At 42.6% G+C, this 21,106-nt stretch overlaps 1 protein-coding gene across 1 annotated transcript in view; it reads left to right on the top strand.

The window, feature by feature from the left end:
* LAMA1 (laminin subunit alpha 1) overlaps positions 1-21,106 on the top strand; it is a 165,620-nt gene that overhangs the window by 100,145 nt on the left and 44,369 nt on the right. The window contains exons 29-36 of the mRNA XM_026456029.2: positions 1,089-1,226; positions 5,933-6,054; positions 8,265-8,351; positions 8,617-8,810; positions 10,141-10,283; positions 12,558-12,647; positions 14,297-14,408; positions 15,631-15,790. Coding sequence (XP_026311814.1) covers positions 1,089-1,226; positions 5,933-6,054; positions 8,265-8,351; positions 8,617-8,810; positions 10,141-10,283; positions 12,558-12,647; positions 14,297-14,408; positions 15,631-15,790 — 1,046 coding nt within the window. The remainder of the gene's footprint in view (positions 1-1,088; positions 1,227-5,932; positions 6,055-8,264; positions 8,352-8,616; positions 8,811-10,140; positions 10,284-12,557; positions 12,648-14,296; positions 14,409-15,630; positions 15,791-21,106) is intronic.

Here is a 21,106-nt window from a genome sequence, read left to right as displayed (position 1 = left end):
TTTTTCTTTTTGAATTAAAAAGAAATTAATTTTGGTAAAATGTACGTAACAAAATCTGCCATCTTCATCATTCTTTGGTGTACCATTTAGTCGTGTTAAGTACAGTTACATCGTTGTACAACTGTCACTACTGTCATTCTCAGAACTTTTTATCATCCCAAATGCAAACTCTGCACTCATTAAACACTAGCTCCCCATTTCCTCTCTCTGCAGTCCCCCACAACCACCACTCTTCTTTTGGTCTCTATGTACTTGACCACTGTAGGGCCCGCTTCTATAATATATGTAATACATGGCGCCTGCCTGTAGTTCCAGCTACTCAGGAGGGTGAGACAGGAGAATCACTTGAACCCGGGAGGCAGAGGCTGCGGTGAGCCGAGATCGAGCCATTGCACTCCAGCCTCAGTGACAGAGAGAGACTCCATCTCAAAAATAAATAAACAAAATAAGTGGAGTAATACAGATTTTGTCTTTTTGTGAATGGCTTGCTTCACTTAGCATAATGTCCTCAAGACTCATTCATGTTGTAGCATGTGTCAGAATTTCCCTCCTTTTTAAGGCTGAATAATATTCCATGCCACATTTTGCTTATTCATTCATCTGTCAATGAATAAACTTGGGTGGCTTCCCCGTCTTGGCTATTGTGAATAATGCTGCTATGAGCATAGGGGTTCAAATATCTCTTTGACATTCTGCTTTCGTTTCTTTTGGATGTGTACCCAAAAGTCGACTTGCAGAATCACATGGTACTTGAATTTTCCATCTTTGGAGAGATGGAAATGGTATAGCTGCTGGTTTTTACTGTACCGTTTTACATTCTCACCAGCAGTATACGGGGGTTCCAGTTTCTCACCAACACTTGTTAGTTTCTGTTTTTTTTTTTTTTTTTTTGATAGTTGATCCCCTGACAGGTGTGAGGTGGTATCACCTTGTGTTTTTTCATTTGCATTTCTCTGATGATAGAGATGTTGAACGTCTTTTCATATACCTGTTGGCCATTTGTATGTCTCCTTTGGAGAAATGTCTGTTCAAGTCCTTCACTCATTATTTAATCAGACTTTTTTGTCCTCCCTTTTGCATCCCCTCAGGACTGTGCCCCTGGGTACCACAGAGGGAAGCTTCCAGCAGGGAGTGGCAGGGGACCCCGCCCTCTGGTTGCTCCTTGTGTGCCCTGCAGTTGCAACAACCATAGTGACACCTGTGACCCCGACACCGGGAAGTGTCTGGTATGCTGGTTTGTGGGGGTGCTTGCCTGAGTTTAGAAGTAAAGTGGATGCTGAGTGTCAGATTTCTGGTCAAAGTCATAGCTGTGCCTTGGTTTAGTGAGAGGTTAGCTAAATGTAAAATGTAAACGTATTTCTCTAAGGAAGGAATAGCTTAGTGGTTCTGACCTTATCAGTGGAAATTCTTTTATAAATTTTACTTTCTTGATGAATTTATCTGTGGGCATCAATTTGGGAATTACAGTCGTGCACCAAATAATGACATTTCCATCAACAGTAGATCACATACAGGACAGTGGTCTGATAAGACTATAACACTGTATTTTTACTGTACCTTTTCTATGTTAGATATAGTTAGATACACAAATATTTACTGTTGTGTTGCAATTGCCTACCGTATGGCCTAGGCGTGTAGTAGGCTGTGCCATCTAGGTTTGTGTAAGTGCACTCTATGATGTTCACACAATGACGGAATCAGCTAGGGATGCATTTCTCAGGAAGTATCCCCATTTTTAAGTGACGCATGACTGTAGTTGCATGCCTTGTTTTTAATTGCAGTACTGGTTGCCGTAGTCAAAATAGATGAGATATATGATGAAGTCTGGGGGCTCATGTGGAAATTTTACAATAAGTTAATGCCAGTGTTGAAAATGTATTTCTCTGTGTAAAATAATGCCCTCTCCTTGCATTTTTTAAAAAATGCATATTCTCTAGGGGATGATAACAGCACATTATTCACATGTTAGTGTGTGTTTGCTTCTCAGCCACCTTCTCCTAGGCCAAGACTGGTCTCGGGGGCTGGGCATGGTGGCTCATACCTGTAATCCCAGCACTTTGGACGGCCGAGGTAGGCAGATCACGAGGTCAGGAGATCGAGAACTAACATGGTGAAACCCCGTCTCTACTAAAAATACAAAAAATTAGCCGGGCGTGGTGGCGGCGCCTGTAATCCCAGCTACTCGGGAGGCTGAGGCAGGAGAATGGCACGAACCCAGGAGGCAGAGCTTGCAGTGAGCTGAGATCGCGACACTGCACTCTAGCCTGGGCGACAGATTGAGACTCCGTCTCAAAACAGACAGACAAACAAACAAACAAACAAAAAGATTGTTCTTTGGGACACATGGAGAACTCTGACCACTGTCAATGACTAAGCGACCCAGACAGAAGCCTCGCAGCCCTGACTGAAGACAAACTCCTGTGCCCGTGATTTAGGTTAAGCCAGTGAGGCAGATAACAAAATGATCTGATACTTGTTTCCTGCTCCTGAAGGCTCATGCTTTATAATAACTCAGGTGGAAGCATTGATTACTGGTAGAAATTGTTCCAAGATTAACTTGCCTTGGGTAAAATAATGCACTGAAGGGAAACGCGCTGCCCACCAAGGACACACCTGAAGCCTTGGAGATCCTGGGTGTGACCCAATCACAAGGAAACACTGGAGCCAAGACAGAGGAGTTAGGACTGCGGGCTCCCGACCTGCCCCCCACCACATTTTGATTCTGGTTTTCCCTCTTTTTGCAGATCTGTATTCTGTGTTTATCCTTAGGAACTTCTTCATTCATGGTCACCACTTATTGACAATTCCTGTCACTGAAACCCACTATAAACAAAAACTGGTGTCTGGGCTTAGAGGATGGGATTTCAGGGTTGCAATGGTCCTTCTATTCCTGTCAGAGTCCCTTCGGATCTTTTTTTTTTTGAGATGGAGGCTTGCTCTCTCATCCAGGCTGGAAAGGAATGGCGTAATCTGCTCACTGCAACATCTGCCTCCTGGCTTCAAGCGATTCTCCTGCCTCAGCCTCCTGAATAGCTGGGATTACAGGTGCCTGCCACTATGCCCAGCTAATTTTTGTATTTTTAGTAGAGACAGGATTTCACCATTTGGCCAGGCTGGTTTCGAAATCCTGACCTCAAATGATCCGCCTGCCTTGGCCTCCCAAAGTGCTGGCATTACAGGCATGAGCCACCGCGCCCGGCTATCCCTTCAGATATGAAGTCTGAACTATAACAGCCATGCCAGGCAGTAATTCAGTGTACATTTTACACACCTGCAACAATGGGGAGCTCACTCCCAGAACAGCTCAGCTCATCTTTGGGCAGCTGTGATTCTTCCTGAAGCCGGTGCCCCTGGACCATGCATCTGTTGGTGCATCTGTTGGTGGTGGGATCTTAACAAATACCTTGCGAAACTACTTGATCAAATCCCTCTCTCCCGTGTCCGAAGGCCCTGAGTCTTCAACCTTCCAACTCACACACCCTCACATGCCTGGAGGCCGGATGGAGTGGTCATGGGTCCATTCACCAGTCTGGGGTGTGCATGTCACTGTCTGTCTTTGGTATCCTACCCTGAGCCTAATGCCTTTGCTCCCGGAGTCGATGGGAGCATCTCTCCTTAACTCGAGGTGCTGTGTCTCCATGGCACAGCCTGGACAGGGTAGTCATGTCCGCCCTGTCACTGCTGCCTCACAGCGTTGACTAGACACAAGACCTTTGCACTCTTCTCACCAGTATAGCGCCTCCGTCCCTTCTTCCTTGCTCTTTGAGCCCAGGACCTTCCCTTCCGTTCTCAGTGTTTCAAATCCTTTTGTGATTTAGTGCAGTTCATTTCCTTTCAACATAATGTCCTAAGCTCTCCGTCTGTATTTATTGTACAGGTAGATATGAAGACCGTTTTGGATCTGATTTTGTCATTAGTATATAGGATGTTCAGGTCACTGGGAGTTTGGTGTTACCATAAAAATCATTGACCGGGGCCGGGCGTGGTGGCTCACACCTGTAATACCAGCACTTTGGGAGGCTCAGGCAGGCGGATCACCTGAGGCGGGGAGTTTGAGACCAGCCTGACCAACATGGAGAAACCCCGTCTCTACTGAAAATACAAAATTAGCTGGACGTGGTGGCGCATGCCTCTAATCCCAGCTACTCGGGAGGCTGAGGCAAAAAAGTCACTTGATCCCAGCTATTTGGGAGGCAGAGGTTGTGGTGAGCTGATACCATACCATTGCACTTCAGCCTGGGCAACAAGAGTGAAACTCTATCTCAAAAAAAAAAAAAAAAATGATTGATTGCAAGTATAACTTGGAAGGGGCTGGGGAGACTGAGGACAAGGGCGGTAGCTTGGGAGCTTCCCTTCCTGGTTACCCACTCCCTACCACTGCCTTCTGGGAAATACAACTGAACCTTTTTACATCAGTGAAAAATTGGCAGGCATTCTCTGTGCATTTCCCATAGCAATGAGTTCAGCCCACACTTTAGTTCTCATCAGGAGGTCCGTATTTCCTGGCCACTCTTGGGGCAGCTTGTCTTTGCTTCTCTAGGGAGCCCAGAGTCCGTCGTGTGTCAGGGGGAGCTGGTGTTAGCCGTGGAAAACCTGAAAATCTTCAATTCTCTCTCATCGTCTCATATTTATTCCTTGTCAGGTTTAGGCCATGCCATTAACACATGTCTTTAACACATTTACTTTTCAAGAGAGAAATTACAAATTTTACTTCTAAAGAGAGATCAGTTTGAGAGGTCAGGAAGATCCCAGTAAAATTTGTCCTCATCAGGGAAAAAAATAGGAATAGAACTTTAAAATGAAAAATACTAGAATTTTAAAAACATTTATATGAACTTAAAATAGCCTTTTTTAACATGTAAAAATATGTCTTTCTGTATCACCTCTCACTGCCGAGGATAAAAGTGTGAGTCAGCCTGCAAGTTTGCTCAGGGATTCCTCAGCGATCCTGGTTTTTCTACTCAGCTGCATCAGACATGGAATCTTGTGGCCAGGGACTGAGTAAATAGAGATGAATTGAGCAAATGTCAATTTCAAATTGGAATCAGATGGCAAGAACTGCTTGTTCTTTTAGCTTTAAAAATGTGTACCCTTTTTAATAGAAAGACCGTAGGTCCAAAGGATGATATAAAGGTTAACTGGAAATGCCACATGGGGTAGCCCGTGCCCGTCGTCCCAGCTACTTAGGAGGCCGAGGCAGGAGGATCACCTGAGGCCAGGAGTTTGTGACCAGCCTGGGCAACATAGCAATCCCCTATCTGTACAAAAAAGTTAAAAATTAAGCAAACATGGTGGCATGTGCCTATGGTCCCAGCTACTCGAGAGGCTGAGGCAGGAGGATCACTTGAACTTGACCCCTGGAGGTCAAAGCTGCAGTGAGCTATGATTGCACCACTGCACTCCAGCCTGGGCAACAGAGGGAGACCTCATCTCTTAAAAAAAAAAAAAAAAAATGACCTGAAAGTTGATTGGTGATTGCAGTGATCGATCAGTGGCGCTCTAAAACCATGCATTTTCTTCCCTCATTGTCTGTTTCCTAAATCATCTATCCATTCTTCAGTTCCTTGCATATGGTTGTTGAACCCTGACTATGTGCAAAACTGGTGCTTCAGATTGTTTTTTGGGCCACTAAATACTTTAAAACTATGTTTTAAGGTTCTGCAAACTGCTTTTAGGGCTCCTATGTCTATTTTCCTTGAGAAGAATATACTAGTAATTTCTTGGCTGTATTGGATGAATGCAGCCTTATGATGAATGAAAGCCCCAGAACTGGAAATGTTTTCAGGATTTTAAGAATATGGAGGAAAATGCTCCCCTTATGTTTTTAAAAGCTCGCTGATATAAAACGTGGCAGGGCTTAGCTATTGCCAGATAAGAATGATTTCTAACAATCTCCCATTTTTTCCCTCTTCCTTTAAATGTGGGCTCCCAGAACTGCGGCGATAACACAGCAGGTGACCATTGCGATGTGTGTGCTTCTGGCTACTATGGGAAGGTGACTGGCTCAGCAAGTGACTGTGCTCTGTGTGTCTGTCCTCACAGCCCCCCTGCCAGGTGAGCCCCCACAGGTGCAGCTAGCATGCTGGGCTGCCCAGGGCTGCTTCCAGTTCAGCCTCAGTGGTCTGTGTTAATGAATATTCTCCTTTGGTTGCAAAAGGTTAATTTTAAGAAAAAGTGTTCATTCTCAAAAGCACTGGAAGAGAATCTTTTCAAAAGCAAAGCATCTGTGTTGGTACTGGATGTTTGGATGCAACCAATTAAAGAAAGGACTTTTAGGTTTTGTTTTTTAAGACTCATTTTAGCCCACATCATATGTATCCAATCTGCATGGAGATGAATTGTTATTAATTTTATTGATAATGATACAAAAGAACCCAATTACCATTTAAGAGAATAGGATTAGAATTTATATAAGCTGGTGCCTAAGTGCTGAAATGCACATGGTGATAAAATTGGGACTAGTTTCTATCTTGTACTCATGATGTTTGTACAGAATTATCTGAATGCAAAAGGGAACCAGAAATTTTAAGTGGGAATTAGAATATCAAAGAATCCTCTTTGGTTCAAATGAAAATTATAATTCATCAATAATATTTTATTATCACTTAGAATATTTGGCAAGGTATTGAACATATAAAGATCAAATGTTAACTTTTGGTATACTGCAGCAAAGTATTCCTTTTAATATTTGTCTGAATCTTCTGTTTTTTATTGCCTCCAAGTAAATGATGCCTGATGGTGAGTACCGAATGAGAGGCACTATGTACACTTCCCTTGCAAGCTATGAAGCATCCTAAAATGTGTTGTTACTAGTGCTTATTTTTTATATTAAATCTATATAGGTGAATTTTGACTTGTCAATTCCATTTCTGTAGTCTATGCTATAGAAATGCTTTCTTGTGTGTAAAGATGGATGTGTTTTAGCATTGCTTGTACTCATGAGGAATAGGGGAAACAAATATCTACTTACAGGGAATTGATTATATACATGGTGTTGCATTCCTAGAGTGAAATATTTTACAAACATGGAGAAAAGAATAAGGTATATCTGTAGGCACAGAATTAGAGAAATGGCCAGTTGAAGTATGTAATTGAATATGTAGTGTGATGCCATTTTGGAAAAAATTCATATCCACATGTCTATTCATGCCCATGTTATAGGTGGCCATATGTGCCCAGAGAAGTATTGGGAAGGACATTGTACCCTACCACTCTGCACATTTCCGTACCATTTGAATATTTTGCTTCTTCAATAATAAAAAGGTTATAAACATCCCCAGAGTCCACATTAATAAATTAAAGTTGTGCTATCAGGAAGAGGTTGTGAGGATGTGAACATTCATGGGTGCTCGGAATCTGAGATGCCCTAAAACACATGCTTTATTTTCTACGTATTTTGTTTCCATTGAAGTCGATCCCTTTACTATTTTAAGGAGGAAAAAGAGTCAGAAGTGGTATGGGGTGATAACTGATACTGGAAACTTCATCTTGCTAACCAAAAGGAACCAGACTTGGCTCTCACCGGTTTTGTTTTTTATTGTCTCCAGTAGTTTGCATGCACCCAGCTCAGCCTCTAGATGGCGCATTGGTAATTCAAAACGTGAAGGCAGCAGGTAGAGGATGTTGAGAAAAAGGAGTAAAACAAAAGCAGAAATCCACGAATGAGGAGATCAAATCCCAGTAGATAATTACACTTTGAGAGGCTCTGTCATTTTGCTTCTGGTAGCCTACCACATAACTCCCTGCCTGCCTTTAGCTTCATCAATTCTCCAGTTCCACCCTACTTCCTTGCCTTTGCTTCCCTGGCTTGCCTTCCTCGCCTTACATTACAGTCAATAAAGTTCTTTTCGTCAGCGTGTGTTCAGCCGTCTTCCCCCTGTGGGTTTTCATGCTTGCTCATAGTTGTTTCAACTCTCTTACCACCTTATCACTTAGTAAGCAAAGACGCTTTTTCCTTGGGACACTCTCTTGTTGGGTGGCTAATTAGTGATAATCCCTAAGGTCAGTCTTCTTCCACCTAACATTCACATGATTGCCCCTGGACAAGGTCTTATGAATGTCTTTCGGATATAAGATGTGCATGCACTTATTGATTACATTTATTTTCCTTCCTTTTGCCCAGTAGATTGTAAGCTCTAAAAAGCAATGTGTGATCACGTAACTTTGAGACCAGTATAGTGTATCCTAAGAGTAATGAATAAGTACTTTAAGGAAAGATGGAAATTGTATATCTGAAAATTCAAGAAGAAATTCTTTTCCTCCAGTTTTAGTCCCACTTGTGTCTTGGAAGGTGACCACGATTTCCGTTGTGACGCCTGTCTCCTGGGCTATGAAGGACAACATTGTGAAAGGTACATGGGTGGATTGTCATGTGGAAATCCCTGGGTACTCTGTTTCTTTTATAAGGTGTTGGGCATATTTACTATAGTGATCTGGGAGCCATTATCAATTTGCATGTGCTTGATTGAAATAAGACCTCATTACTGTTCCAAAACAAGTTTTCCCAAGGTGAATGGATCTGTGCTTTGCATTTCATTTGGTGGAAATGATTACTGTCATGAGTTAGAAGCTGGTATTGACCATCCTGTCTGTATGTATGTTCCTTGCTTTCTGTAGGTGCTCCTTGGGCTATTATGGGAACCCTCAAACACTAGGTGGCAGTTGCCAGAAGTGTGACTGCAACCCGCACGGCTCTGTCCATGGCGACTGTGACCGCACATCTGGGCAGTGTGTTTGCAGGCTGGGGGCCTCGGGGCTCCGGTGCGATGAGTGTGAACCGAGGCACATTCTGATGGAAACGGATTGTGTTTGTGAGTATTTCTCCGCTAAATGTGTAAAGATGGTTTTTCCTCCCAAATGTGTTGGGAAAGAAGCAGTGGTGGCACACTAAAGTGTCCGCAGGATACCAACATCCTGTTTCATTTTCATTTTGTTATTTTCTAAGCATAGATCACTGTTGCATCTGCTGAACTGAACCTTTCATCATGTGTTTTCCAGCTGAGGCGGGAGGTTCTAAGATACCAGTTTATTCCTCTGGCACTCAGAGCAGCACAGTGATTTCAACTTTCTCGTTTAGTGGCATTAATATTTCCTTTAGTGGAGCCAGGAGTGATTTAGTGCGGGAGAGGAAACAGCTTTGTGGGGTTGTCATTTGTGTTACCCCAATTTCATGAGAGCTTCCGCTCTTGGCTATCATGGATTTTTTTTTTTTTTTAATGGAGTCTTGCTCTGTCCCCCAGGCTGGAGTGCAGTAGCGCAATCTCAGCTCACTGCAACCTCTGCCTCCTGGACTCAAGTGATTCCTCTGCCTCAGCCTCCTGAGTAGCTGGGATCACAGTTGTCCACCACCTTGCCTGGCTAATTTTTGTATTTGTAGTAGAGACAGAGTTTCACTACGTTGGCCAGGCTGGTCTTGAACTCCTGACCTCAGGCAGTCTGCCCGCCTCAGCCTCCCAAAGTGCTGGGATTACAGGCGTGAACCACCACGCCCGGCCTATCATGGACTTTTGTAAACTTTTTTTCCAGTTCTGATTTATTTTACCAGCAAGTGCATGAAATAGTCATCTTGGGATGTCTTCTCAGGGGTTAATGGGGAAGATAAGGAGGCCTGTTAGGATCATGGCATTGGAGGTCTTTTTTGCTTTGACTTTTGTGTTGATTATAGGCACAAACACCCCCACTATTCTGTCCAGTGTCCTTCACTTGTACTTGTGAAAGATGCATTTGCAAACCGTCTGGGGAGGTGACAAGCAGGCTGTGGAAGGGAATGCTGGGATTCAGTGCGGTGGGTCCTAGTTAAAGATGAACCAGGCAGCGTAACGATGGGGGCAGAAGAACGAAATGTGTGCCAGAGCTGGGCGCCACTCTCGGCCTCAGCTGTTTCTTTCTGTGTGACCTCAGGGAAGTTACGTATCTGATCTGAGTCTTGGCATCATCACTGAATAGGGGCCTAGCACTTACTGCCGTGCCACCCATGGCACAGTTGGAGTGAGAATGAGATCAGATATGGTACACAGGGTCTTGGAGTGTACTCTGACCGCATACGTCATTTTCACAAAACAGCTTATGCAACCCCATGAGAAAATGGGCAGACCACACCGCATTCACTTTAACTCTCCTTTTTAAAAATTTGTCTTGTAGCCTGTGATGATGAATGTGTAGGTGTGCTGCTGAATGACTTGGATGAGATTGGTGATGCCATTCTTTCTCTGAACCTCACTGGCATTATCCCTGTCCCATATGGAATTTTGTCAAAGCTGGAAAATACAACTAAATATCTCCAGGTAGGTACTGGAAATACGGAGATGAACAGACAGTTGTATCATTGAGGGATATAGTCAGTGGAATGGTGGGAGTCCTTGCATGTGTCCTCCCGGCAGTGTGAGAGCCCAGCTTCCATCGGCCCTGCGGGCAGGTTTCTAGTCTTTCCTTGACTGTGACCAGTGACAGGCACGTACTTACTTATCTCACATGCTAGCTTGTTTCACAGTTGGCAGCTTTCATTGTTTCAGTGCTCCCTGGAGGACTCCTTATCAATGCTGCTGTCTGTGGCCCTCGTTCTGCCTTTTGGGATAAGACCAAATCCACTTGCTCTTCTGTAAGACAACTTTGGGTAATTGAAAACAGCTGCCCTATTAGAAAAGCAGAAAATAGACCAGGCACGGTGGCTCACACGTGTAATCCGAGCATCCCAGCACTTTGGGAGGCCAAAGCAGGCAAATCACGAGGTCAAGAGATTGAGACCATCCTGGCCAACATGGTGAAACCCCGTCTCTACTAAAAATACAAAAATTAGCTGGGCACAGTGGCACGTGCCTGTAATCCCAGCTACTTGGGAGGCTGAGGCAAGAGAATTGCTTGAACCTGGGAGATGGAGGTTGCAATGAGCTGAGATTGCACCACTGCACTCCAGCCTGGTGACAGAGCGAGACTCCGTCTCAGAAAAAGAAAAAGAAAAAGAAAAGCAGAAAATAAATCTGAACAGTATCTTCTTTAAAGTTGCCTCATGCTGAAGATGAACCATTTTCTTTAAGTACATTGTTATTCACTTCACTAGAGTTGCAGGGCACAGAATCTCTCCTCCCTGAAAGACTACATTTAAATGTCTGGCAGTAAATCATAGTTTTAGGTTTTCATCAACAGGGCCTAGGTCAAAAAAGGATGAAGAGTCAAGAAATTAACTTAGTAGACCGTGTCCTACTGTAGCACTTATTTATTTTTATTATTGTATTTATTTATTTATTTATTTTTTTGAGACAGGGTCTCCCTCAGTCACCCAGGTTGGCATGCAGAGGCGCAGTCATGGTCCACTGCAGCCTTAACCTCCATAGCTCAAGGGATCCTCCTGCCTTAGCCTCCCAAGTAGCTGAGACTACAGGCACACACCACCATGCCCAGCTAGTTTTTTTATTTTTATTTTTAATAGAGATGAGCTCTCGCTGTGTTGTCCAGGCTAGTCTTGAACTCCTAAGCTCAAGAAATCCTCCCACCTTGACCTCTCAAATTTCTGGGATTACAAACATGAGTCACCGCCCCGACCCACTTTTAATTCTAATCGGAAAACAATGTGATTCTTAAATTTTGCTTTATGTATGCGTTAGAATTTGACATAATCTATGCAGTGTGCCAGGTAGCAATAAAAGGGATGGCCATTCCTAAATGCCTTTTCTTAGATAAGAGCTTTCCTCAAACTTCATACTTCCTTAGGGGTGTGTGTGTGTTTATGTGTGTGTTGGGATGGGGCTGGTTCTTGGATCCATCTTGATTTGCAGTGGTCTTTTAGGGACCGCTAAGAGATATTTTTATGTTATACTTTCCTCAAATGTCACAAAGTGTTTTTGAAAAATGAGAGCTTTTAAATCTATTAAAAAAAGAATATTTAAATGTTTTTTCCAATCACTACATATACAATCAGTATGTTAATCTGCCAGTATGGGTCCCAGGGATATAACAATTTTATATATATCAAATAAGACAAATATTTGATTTAAAATTTAACTCATTTTGAATGATTTGCTCTAAATAAACCACTTGTCCGTTTTCTTTAAGTAACTTTTTGTATTTATGTAAAGTATTCATTGAGTTTTAAGGTTTAAACAAAATCATACAAGAAATTAGAAGGATGTTGGCATAAATTAAGCACTTTATTTTTCTTTATTTTTAGTATTTATAAATCTTTCTTTATTGAATTCTTTTGTAGTTTAGCCTAAAGGCGTTTTTTTCTTAGGTGTTGCAATTATAATTAAATTTGTGTGACTCTGCTATTGAGATAAAGCCATAATTTTATCTGAGAATTGCAGCAGTATCAGATTCTGCTTATCACACCAGATTTTAAATTTATATCTATTTCAAAAATATAATGCAAAGGATGGCAGTATGGAATCATGTCGCTATAATCGAAACCTAAGTAAATGTGATCTATTTTTTTTTTTAATGACAGTTCCAAGAAAAGAAGAATTTCTTTCTGTGAACAAAAAGGAAATAACAAGTGCTTCTTAGTTAATAATCAGAACATTTTACTGCGAAGCATTGTAATTTATTTCCTCCATTCTTCCTAGGAATCTTTATTAAGAGAAAATATGCAAAAGGACCTGGGAAGAATTAAGCTTGAAGGTGTTGCAGAAGAAACGGACAACCTGCAAAAGAAGGTAAATTCTTTCCATAATGAACCACCTTCCTCCCGGTCCCTCCCATCAGCCCTCCTGAACAATTGCCCTGGGGCTGTCTGCACGGTTCTGATTAGATCATGCCAGCCTCTTCCTCCCACGAGCTGTGCTCCAGTTACTTAATCATCAAATTGGTTTTGACCCTGCCAGTTTCTGTGGTTTACTGGGAAAAGGCTCCCGACTTAATGTCTGTTGTCATCTCTGCTGAGGACACAGTTGGGCAGCCTCTTGGCTCTGACTTACATTTTCTTCTCTGAAACAAAGGGTGGGGCAGGGATGAAAAGATCGCTGAGGTTTCTTCCTTCTCCTAAATTCATTCAGTAACTAAGCACATGGTGAGCCCAAAAGCATGGACTGAACATCAGTAATGCTCTCTGAAACTTACTGGGTGGAGCAGGGAGCGCACAGACCTCACGACGTGGTGTTTGTGCAACCTTCAGGCTTCAGATTGGGGTGGTTCTGATTTTAGGGCCCTGAGTGGCAGGTGAGCTTGTTTTTATGTCATCAGGGAATTATTTATTCTGTTTAACCTGTGACAGGAATGGCATTTAGTGACCTAAAAAGGAATCTTGCCCTCTGCAGATGGTGAGGAAGGATTACTGTCAAATTTACTATTTTTTCATTTATGAATTTTGTATGTGCGTGTGTGTGTGTGTGTGTGTGTTCTTAGTTAATAATCAGAACATTTTACTGCGATGTTCTGTATCTGCTGTGATGCTGTATCTATACATATGGATGTCTAATCTCCATCAACACATGCACACATACACAAACATCACCCTGGAAACTATAGTTTGGCTCCTGTTAATTGAGAATTAACGATGTTTTGGAAAGAGTTGAAGGGTTTAAGTTTGGGTTTAAGTACCTCATCAAGCAAACATTAGGTTGGAAATGATAAGCTGATTAAAATAAATTCTCTGTATCCATTAAAGAAGATTCTACTTGGTCTTGACTAGAAAACACTTTTAGACCCAGTCTGAGTTACTTTACATTCTTGGAAATTACAACCAACCTTTCCTTTTACAAATAGTAAAAATCCCAGTAAAAATAACAGCTGAGGACAGCTAAGTGTCAGCCTCCTGGCTGCTGACTTCCTGGCTCTCGTCTTGTGTAGTTCTCTTGGCAGCCCCGGGAGGTAAGCATTACTGTTTCCCAAGTGTTACAGACAGTGCTTGGAGATGTCTGGGCCTATCCACAGCAGAATCAGGTCTAAAATCAGCTTGACTGACTCCGTGTTAACTCCTAGAGACTAACATTTCATAGGCCACACAAATCAGTAAGGTTTACTTTCTATATTCTGTATATTTGGGTTTTAAAGTGAATCGAGGGCCTTCACAGTATAGACACTAGGAGAATCTGTAGTTTAATACACAATTAGCCTGCTTTTAAAATTAAAAACATACCCATCTTTTCTTATGCTGAGTGAGTTGTAGATTATTTCATTAACTACTGAGTCCATTTATAACCCAAAATGTGAACCTCAGCTTGCATGATAGTGCTCATCTTTACTCTATATTCTGGAATATATGTTGTTGCTGATAGGCGACAACCACAGAATACTAAAGTTTGCATGTTATTTAAAGTCAGACTCCTTAAAGTCAAACTAATCTGAGACTTTATTTTTCCACCAGCTCACTAGAATGTTAGCAAGTACCGAAAAGGTGAATAGGGCAACTGAGAGAATCTTCAAGGAGAGTCAAGACTTGGCCGTAGCCATTGAGAAGTTGCGGATGAACATCACAGGTAGTGTGCGCAGCGTCTAGTTTCAAGTGTCTGTCCTTATCTAGTAAGAAGTCACTGTCGCTCTTTTAAACATACGAATAGATGTATATCTCTTGTATTGGGCTTTCTGGAACCAGAGGGACTGCAATAGTTTGGGGATCCTGAAATGTGTAAGCTTTAGTCTTTCACTGAGAGTTTTAGCTTTAAAAATTGCATATTTATTTTTTTATTTTCTGCATTACACTTGAAACTTAGATCCTAATTCTCTTTTTTTTTTTTTGAGATGGAGTCTCGATCTGTCGCCCAGGCTGGAGTGCAGTGGCCGGATCTCAGCTCACTGCAAGCTCCGCCTCCCAGGTTTACGCCATTCTCCTGCCTCAGCCTCCCGAGTAGCTGGGACTACAGGCGCCTACCACCTCGCCCGGCTAGTTTTTTGTATTTTTTGGTAGAGACAGGGTTTCACCGTGTTAGCCAGGATGGTCTCAATCTCCTGACCTCATGATCCGCCCGTCTCGGCCTCCCAAAGTGCTGGGATTACAGGCTTGAGCCACCGCGCCCCGCCAGATCCTAATTCTCAAGCCCCCTTATGGTAAAGTTAGTATGGTAGCTCCCCATCCATTTGCCCAGAATAGGAGCTGACGGTATTTGGGACTTCAGTTTGGTACCAAGTGTATCCATCATATTAGAATAATCATTTCTCAATTGGGTGTGCTGTGGCTTTTAGCATGCTGTTTTCAATTTTCCAGCTACCAGAAACATGTGATCACTCTTTTCAAATTATAGTGTAAGGGCTTAAAAAGTACAGAATCCAATGCAAATCAGACTTTATAGGGCAAAAGGTAAGGAAATTATTAGAACAAATTATGTTTAATAAAAAAAAGTAGGATCAAGCATTGGTGGTTTATTTATGTAGTAAATATTTATTGAGAACATTTATTTTTCATGTGCAGATGTCTCTGCCAGGTACGAGGAAATGGTGAGGTTGACACCATGTGCCTGCCTTTAGAGAGTTTATTGGTGCATGGAAATACTTTGAAATAGGTCAGTAATCCCAAGTTCATGGATGTTTAGTTAAGGGATGTACAGAGTACATTGGGATACACCAGGTGGCCTGGCCTGGCATGGAGGTCCAACTCAGCTTAGGGAAACAGAGCAGTCCTCAGCAGAGAAGTTTCTAAGTTTTTCGCTTGCTACTAGCCACTTTTCAGAGGCTTATTAAATAATCGGTGAATTTTCTCCATAGAAATTATTGAAAAGACAACTTTAAATCAGACTTTGGACGAAGATTTCCTGCTACCCAATTCTACGCTTCAGAGCATGCAACAGAATGGGACATCTTTGCTGGAAATCATGCAGAGAAGAGACTTCACACAGTTGCACCAAAATGCCACCCTTGAACTCAAGTAAGTTCCCAATTACCGTTCACAATGCAACCAAGTGGAGAGAAAAACTTGCATGCTATCTCCGAAGGAGAAGGAGGCATCCTGGAAGAAAAGTGCTCACTGGGAATGGAATATCCTAAGAGAGGAGAAGGGGCCCTGTGGTCATAAATGAAGAGGTGGTTACTGACTCCTCCAAATATAGAAAGGTGTAATCTGTGCAGCCAGTATAATCTATCTTTGTGCTATCATGCAGTAGCTTCTGTCCTTTTCTATGATTCTGGGATGTTTCCACCTAGCACAAACAGCAGAGCCTCGTGGTACTGTAGACCAAGGACAAGGCAGTAAACTCTCATAGAAAAAAATCGTTGGTGGCCACCAATACCATGAACTCCAAGACAGGTCAATGTTATGTCAGAATAATTGAACTCAATTCTATACAAAAGTACAGTTACATTGAAACCCATGTTGTGAAGTGACACAGAGATCACAAAGCATTCCTACATACAGTCACAAGGAGTTTGGAGTTTCCTTTCTGGTTTTATCTTAGAATTTCCATACAGGTATTACTTGATATACTAGCACAGGCTGTCTCTCTGCCAGGTTGTAATGAATGTCTGAAGTGCTGTTATAAATAGTTACATGATACTTCATTAAAACTTTATTCTTGAATTTACTGTCTAAACTATAATCAGATGAAATGATATAGTCCTGTGAGATATTTAAACTTTAATATTTTGCTATTTTAAATTATGTTGTGATGGACTTCTTATGCAAATATTTTATATATTTTTCTATATTGAAATATCAAATATTTGTTTATACTGTATATATCTTGTCTTTTTCTGTATTTCAGATTATTATCAGGGTAGATATTAAGAAGTAGAATTATTGGCTGGGCACGGTGGCTCACACCTGTAATCCCAGCACTTTGGGAGGCTGAGGCAGGCGGGTCATCTGAAGTCAGGAGTTCAAAACCAGCCTGGCCAATAAGGCCAAACCCTGTCTCTACTAAAAATACAAAACTTAGCCAGGCGTGGTGGTGGACGCCTGTAGTCCCAGCTACTCAGGAGGCTGAGGCAGGAGAATTGCTTGAACCTGGGAGGCGGAGCTTGCAGTGAGCTGAGATCATGCCACTGCACTCCAGCCTGGGCAACAGAGCAAGACTCCGTCTCAAAAAAAAAAAAAAAAGAAGAAGAAGTGGAATTATTTAGTCAAAGAATTTGCATTTTGAGGATTCCTAACATGTGCTTCCAAATAATTTTTAAAAATATTTTTTAAAAACAATGTGCACTGCCCCCAGCAACAAACTAGAGGGTTGAGTATGTGGCTTTTTTCATCGTAGAACATAATTTTTGACGTTGTTGATTTGTTAGGTGAAAAACAAAAGGAGGTGTTCACAGTTGGGTGGAGTTTGGAGAGAGGACTAGTAATCTAATTACTAGAATAATAGGGCCTGGAAAGGGCTCTGAGAGAACTAGGATCTAAAGGCCTTGGGGGGAAATGAGAGGAGGGTGTGGTGCCAGGAGATGGGCGTGGGCAGCTGTCTGTGGAGCCCCTCCTCTGTGCCAGGAGAGTGCCAACTTCTCTTCTTACATTGTGCTCTGTGATCATCTGTCTTTCCAGGTAGGGGAGAATCCAGTTGGGGAAACTGAGGTCCAGAGAATATAAGTAACTTGCCCTGTGTTAATTAAGCCTCTAGGACAATATGAAACCTGACCACAAACCTAAATCTGTTTGAGTCTCAACTCTATTATTTTCCCACCCAGAAGAAAAGGAAGCACCATTTGAGACCCAGTCCATAAAAGATGGGCGGGTGGAATTTGGACAGTTAGAGACATCGAGGGCCTTTCAGGGGCAGGGAAACGAGATCTCAGTCTAGCATCGGTGGAGAGCCATTGAGCGAGGGAACACTGGAGCCAAAGAAGCTCAGCTGAAGTTTGCATCGACTTTGAGAGGCCATGGGCAGTGGTCACAGAAGCCAAGCTGAACGTTAGTCCTGCAGCCCCGACTGCACACTGAGGCTTTAGATGGGCTCCTCTTGGGCATCTCCAACCAAGTCTTCCCAGGACCTGCCCACCCTGGAGGTGACGCCCCTGGGTTGGACTCTGCTCCCTAACCTTCCTCAGCCCCCGATGCATCTGAGTTGGTGGGGAGCATGTGAAGGATGGAGATTCCCAGGCCCACCCTGCAGATCCTAGAGAATCATTTTGTGAGGCTGTCTCTTCCCGCCGTTACCCATCTGAGATCAGTGCATTCATTCATTCATTCATTCATTCATTCAGCAAAGTGACCTGAACCCTGGCATTGTGCCAGGAGTTGGGGACATACAGGGGAACAATAGAGCCTTTTGCCCACTGGAAACTCCTGGTCCGTTTGGGGAAAGTTTATTTTCTGAATATGTACTTTAAATACAATAAGAAAGTTTAAAATAGAGGTCAAATTTTCATCTATAGGATGATGTTACTGTCTAAACCACAATCACATGAAATGATATAGTCCTCAATGACTTGAACAAGGTTAACCACCAAAAACAAAACAAAACAAAAAAACCCCAGCACTCTTCATTAGCTTCTTCTAGCAAAATTGACAGAGGAAACTGGTGTTTCTCAAGCTATGTTCCTCTACAACACTAGTGTCCCATGAACTCCTAGGGAGATTCCTTGAACAAATATTAACCTTCCTAGGATCTGCAAGGCGGGCCTGGGTCTCTCCATCCTTAACAAGCTCCCCAGCAACTCAGATGTGTGGGTGGCTGAGGAAGGTTAGGGAGCGGAGCCCAGCCCTAGAGCGCCGCCTCTAGCGGGGGTGGTTCCTGGGAAGACCTGGTTGGAAAGCCTGAAAGGAGGGGGAGAGGCAGGGCCAGCCCCCACCTGCACCTGTTGCCCTCAGTGCCTCCTGACCCTCCCCTACTGGCGACGGCCTCTATGACCCCTTTCTGTGTCACTGCCGTTACGGTTTCACTTGGAATAAAGTTATTAATAAGATTTCTGATCTCTCTAATTTGTAAGTAAAAATTTTACTAAAGAGACTTTTTTTTTTAAAGTCAAGAGTTTAAAATGTATTCTCTGGCCTCCACTTTCCAATTTTCCATAGATAATCCCCATATATGTGCCATTTCAAATTACATGGATTATTTTAGGAATTATCTGCTTTTTAATGATAATTCTTAGAAAATTGGTGGTTCGTGCTGAAGCATGGCAATCACATAGATGAGAAGTTTAGCTCACAGACCGACTGCTTTTCATGGTGGGTTGGGGGTCTCCAGGACTAACACCACATTCAGAGTTTCACCAGGACCCCCAGGATCCAGCATATAACTGTACTTACGGCTAAGATTTATTAAGGAGGTCCAGCCAGATGGGACAGAAGGACACGGCAGAGTCTGGAGGAATCCATGAAGTCCTCTCCCCACGTGGGGATCCCAGAGAGCGATCCTCCCCCAGCAAGAAAAATGCAGCAACATGTGTGTGATGTTTCTGCCCAGGGAAGCCTGTCAGAGATTCTCTATCCAGGCATTTTGTTAGAGCTGTACTGGTAGGCACCCTCTGCCTAGCACGTAGCAAAACTCCACTCCCAGAAGGAAAGCAGGTGTTCAGCACCAAGCATGTTGCTTGCACAAACAGCCCAGGTAGTGAGCTACTCTTAGCAGTTAGGGATCTGTGGGAACACAGCCCACCTCACCAGCAGGCCTTTCAAAGGAGGGCGGCCTCCAGCCCGCCACGTTGACTCTTTACTACACACTTTGGATTCTCGTTTGTAGCTGTTTTTCAGATGATTTCCATGCTGGTATCTCAGACCTATTAAAATATGTTTATTTATTTATTTATTTATTTTTATAGTCTCCCAGGCTGGGGTATAGTGGCGCGATCTCAGCTCACTGCAACTTTCGCCTCCCAGGTTCAGGTGATTCTCCCTCCTCAGCCTCCTGAGTAGCTGGTATTACAGGTGCCCGCCATCATGCCCAGCTAATTTTTGTAATTTTGTATTTTTGTAGAGACAGGGTTTCACCATGTTGGCCAGGCTGGTCTTGGACTCCTGTCCTCGGGAGATCTGCCCGCCTCGGCCTCCCAAAGTGCTGGGATTACCGGCGTGAGCCACCGTGACCGACCAAAGATACTTCATTAAAGAAGCACATTCCATGACATAGTGTCTGCTAAGGAGAGACAAGTTCTGTACCGCAGGTCTTCTCAAAGCTTTTAGTACGCCAGTCAGCAGCCCCGTGGAGGATCCAGCTACGCTTCTTTCACCCTGGAATATTTGTTCAAGGAATCTGCCTGGCAGTTCTTGGGACACTGGTGTTGCAGAGGAACATAGTTTGGGAAATACCAGTTTCCTCTGTTAATTTTGCTAGAAGAAGCTAGTGAAGTGCTGAGTGGGTTTTTTTGTTGTTGTTGTTGCTTAATTTTGTTCAAGTTATTGAGGAGTATGTCATCCACGTGATTGTAGTTTAGATAGTAGAGTCACCTTATAGATGAAAATTTGGTTTCTATTTTGAACTTTATTTTTTTTCTTTTTGAGACAGGGTCTCACTCAGTCACCCAGGCTGGAGTGCAGTGGCACGATCTCAGCTCACTGCAACCTCCACCTCCCAGGCTGAAGCGATTTTCCTACCTCAGCCTCCTGAGTAGCTGGGACTACAGGCATGCGCCACCACACCTGGCTAATTTATTTTAAATTTTCTTAGAGAGCTATCTTATTTAATAAAAGGAATAACAGATTCATGATCAGACATTAGAAATATATTTGGATTTATTCGTGTTTTCTTATGTATGTGTTTTAGTTCTTGTTGCCTGCTCATAATGCAAAGTCTTTATTATCGTTAAAAATTGTCAGTATATCATTAAAAATTATAAGTCCTGATGTTATTCTAATAATGTCAGAGTTCAAATTTATATCCTTGACAAATGTTTTTGATCGTGTCTTAACCCAGTAATCTGACACCTGTGAAAGCTGAGGGCGTTTTACAAGGCATTTTCCATAGAATTTTTCAAAGTTCTCCTGACAAATTGAAATGAAGAGTTCATAGGATATTCCCCACCACTGCAAGGATTTGTAGCATGAAATTTTATTATTCTATGCAGCTATAAATTCAAAATTGATTTAAATAAGCAATTTGATGGCATATTTATAAAGGCATAGGAAAAAAATCGTTTGATATTCTAAAGCTTGCGTTTATCTATGGTACAAATCATATCTTTTTGTCACTTTGAATTTGAAAGCTTTTATGAAATCTGCTTCTTCTTAACTAGCTGCAGAAAATCCTTTTACCATATATATAAATTGGTAAACTCACTGAATAGCCTTCTTTCAATTTCTTGCTGTATTATATATAATGAA

Source organism: Piliocolobus tephrosceles, chromosome 18 (assembly GCF_002776525.5).
Source record: "Piliocolobus tephrosceles isolate RC106 chromosome 18, ASM277652v3, whole genome shotgun sequence".
NCBI lineage: Eukaryota > Metazoa > Chordata > Mammalia > Primates > Cercopithecidae > Piliocolobus > Piliocolobus tephrosceles.
The sequence above is the reverse complement of the archived record's forward strand: the minus strand, read 5'-3'. Positions and strand labels throughout refer to the sequence as shown.